At 41.8% G+C, this 3,163-nt stretch overlaps 1 protein-coding gene across 3 annotated transcripts; it reads right to left on the bottom strand.

Annotated features, from left to right (window-relative positions):
- Window positions 1-216: 216 nt before the first annotated feature.
- Window positions 217-2,828, bottom strand: LOC128306533 (myosin regulatory light chain sqh-like). 3 transcript variants are annotated; one of them, XM_053044068.1, is made up of 2 exons: window positions 2,741-2,822; window positions 217-1,252 (listed from the first exon to the last, which is right to left on the bottom strand). In XM_053044068.1, the coding sequence occupies exon 2, from the start codon at window positions 1,215-1,217 to the stop codon at window positions 693-695; it is 525 nt and encodes a 174-aa protein (XP_052900028.1). In that variant the 5' UTR covers window positions 1,218-1,252; window positions 2,741-2,822; the 3' UTR covers window positions 217-692. The 3 variants fall into 3 exon arrangements, with proteins under 3 accessions (XP_052900028.1, XP_052900029.1, XP_052900027.1); XM_053044069.1 differs by lacking the exon at window positions 2,741-2,822 and adding an exon at window positions 1,452-2,667 and having other exon boundaries at window positions 217-1,272; XM_053044067.1 differs by having other exon boundaries at window positions 218-1,272; window positions 2,741-2,828.
- Between the last annotated feature and the right edge of the window lie 335 nt (window positions 2,829-3,163).

Here is a 3,163-nt window from a genome sequence, read left to right as displayed (position 1 = left end):
CTGCATTCGTTTCTTGTTAGCTTGATATTATCATTATAATATTATGGTATGACTCCAACCCGATCAAGGCCGAAACATCGAACTGAACAGATGAAGACGTTGAAAGATTACGGACAAATCTTAAATATCTTTTATGTTATGTATCTCATTACAAATTTTCATACAGAATCATCTGCTGCACGGTATGGGTGCTTCATGCCTGTTGGTCAATATCCCGTCTGGTCAGATACGTGTGCGATCACCAGTGTTTGACGCTGCTCGTATGATTCATTTTTAAAAGCTACCAGAAATTTTAACTGCAATTACAAGGATTCATAACACGCCGTTCGGATAAACTACAGATCTGTGGATCAAACATCATCATCCACATATCGTGTTATAAGATGGAACGAAGTGAAATATTGAAAACCAAATTTAATTTACATAACACAGACCAATTACATAGATCGTTTATTAATTAGGCAAATCGTGGTTTAACACATCATGCGTCTGCAATGCAACACGACCAATTGAGACGAGAAATACTGATGCTCATTTAAACGATAGTGCAAGTGTCGCCCTAAAAGGTTACCTTGCAAATGGAATTTGTGTTAGTACGATCATTTCAAGGTAAATGCGTCCCGATAATTTTTTGTTTTAAAGTTAATATGAGGCAGAAGGCTGAAACAAATTGTTTGTTGTTTGCATATTTCTCACTGCTCATCCTTATCCTTGGCGCCGTGCTTCAGGATGCGAGTGAACTCGATGTAATCGAACAGCCCGTTCTTGATCGGTGCCTCGCGAAACATTTCATCCACATCCTCGTCAGTGAACCGATCGCCCATTGTGGTCAGCAGCTCGCGTAGCCTGTCTTCATTGATCAGGCCCGCGTTTTCCTCGTCGAAGCAACCGAATGCGTTTTTGATCACCTCCTCTGGATCGGTACCCTGCAGCCGTTCGCCAAACAGGGTCAGGAACATGGTGAAGTTGATCGGACCGGGCGCCTCGTTCATCATGCCCTCCAGATAGTCCTCCGTTGGGTTTTTACCGAGCGACGCCAGCATATCGTGGAGGTCGTCTTTCTCAATGAAACCGTCCCTGTTTTGGTCGATCATGTTGAATGCCTCCTTGAACTCGGCAATCTGCGCTTGGTCGAACATGGCGAAAACGTTCGACGTTGCGCGCTGGGCACGCTTTTTCGTCGTACCCCGACGTCCGGCAGTTTTGCGGGAAGACATGTTTATATCTTGTGCTTGTTGATGTATTGTTGATGCTAAAACAGAACAGAGAATGCTGACCAGATGCCACGGGAAGGATGATTGGTGGATGGCGAGTATGTTGATTGAAGTTGAATTGTACGTTGAACGTAACAAAACGGACGAAACAAAACAAAATGCATCATGAGAGTATAATCGCTTTGAATCGTTAGAATAGGATGGCTTTGTAATTCTTATTTTTAGACCTAAACTAACCAAATATCGCACTAAGCTACACAGATGGTTCAGCAACCTATCAGCACTGCATAACTGAACCCTCCTACGTCCACGACTATATTATTGCGACTAAACATTAGCTCCTATGGAGTAAGACGACGAGATCGCAAACCTTGGACCTAACTGCATCAAGTCCCCGTTGCCACAGACTTATGGAGACATTTCAAACATTGTTCATTGTGTTGGTGGGGACCGTTTTGAGTCACGGTGCCTACACTTCAACGAGTATGTAAGCGTCTAGAGTGCAAGAGACTTTTCTCGGGCCCCCACCCGTTTCCAGCTCGTGCATTCAGTGATGCACAATGTGTTACATCGACCATTAATCCCATCCAGATGTTGATCAAGTTGTTACTTCTGCTGTACCGTGTAGGTCGACTCGGTATTCGAGAATTGAGCTACCACCACCAACGTCGCAAAACGAGGTCGAGTGAGAGTTGGTTGTGCCAGTACGGGATTCTTTTCACCGAATCAACCCAACCAACTTTGGGTGAGCTGTGTGTACAGGCTGCAAAATCACATCCTTATATGGTGAAAGACGGACAAAATTATTGCCCCTTTTGGTAAACAGTGACCTCCCCGAGTTGCCTGCTTCAGCCCTACCTTTATTTCTTCTCCATGACACAACGCACACATAAGAACGTCAAATCCCCTCCATAAGTCAGCTTTTGGAAGGGATTTGCAGCATCGATAGTTACCTTTGCGAGTAGCAGTTCCTTTAAAGGAAAAACAACATTTTTTCATGCCAATACAAACGATGCTGACACATTAAACTTCCATAAACAGTTGGTGGAATGTTTTGGACCAGGGTTTAATGTTTTCTTATACAAGTTTATGTTATCAATCGTCACTACAATAACGAATGACATACATTTAGACGATTAACTGCCTCATATAGAAAACCTTAAAGAAAACAAGCTCGAACTATGAATGGAATGATGAAATAAAATGCAAGAAACATCTGCAAATTCGTTACAAGTTTGAATGAAAATCCTACTCTTTGCCAACGGATGGTACCAGTCAGTATTCAGGCTGGTGAATCATCAACATTCTCATCACTTTGCACTCGCGCAGACAAAGGTAAGGAAAGAAAAATGGCAACCAAAAACATCCCAAGTTAATTTTCCACCCTTGTAGATGGTCGCTTTCATTTAATGCACATGTGTATCTACATCTACGTGTAAAAGTATGCTACTTTATGTTTAACGAAACAATTTGACTTTCTACACTTAAGGAAAATACAACATTTCAGTTACATTTCTTTTACTTACCGCAAATAGAAAGACACACACGGCACCAGTTGCAAGCTCTTTAGCTTCTTCGTACGCGTACAACTCAGTTGGAACGATTCGCTGAACTGACAATTGGCTGGAATTGTGTCCACAACTGACAGCCCGATTCTTTGGAGTAGGGAAAACATTGGCGCACTACACACGAGTCGTTCCATTTACAGACGTATTCAAAACGAGTAAACGTTGTCCTTTTTACTTCTTTTGTGTTGAAATTTTTACGTTAGTTAGTTGTGAACAAAATTCACAATTTTTTTTAAGTTAGCGAAGGTTAATTTTAAAATACATCTTTTCATTTAGCCCCACTGATGGAACAATTTTGGTGTGTAATCGGGTCATAACCTCTAAACATTTGACAGCATAAAGTTTACATTCCCGTACATATGCTCAAATCAGCTGCGATTG

The sequence above is a fragment of the Anopheles moucheti genome, chromosome X (genome assembly GCF_943734755.1).
Source record: "Anopheles moucheti chromosome X, idAnoMoucSN_F20_07, whole genome shotgun sequence".
Lineage (NCBI taxonomy): Eukaryota > Metazoa > Arthropoda > Insecta > Diptera > Culicidae > Anopheles > Anopheles moucheti.
The sequence above is the reverse complement of the archived record's forward strand: the minus strand, read 5'-3'. Positions and strand labels throughout refer to the sequence as shown.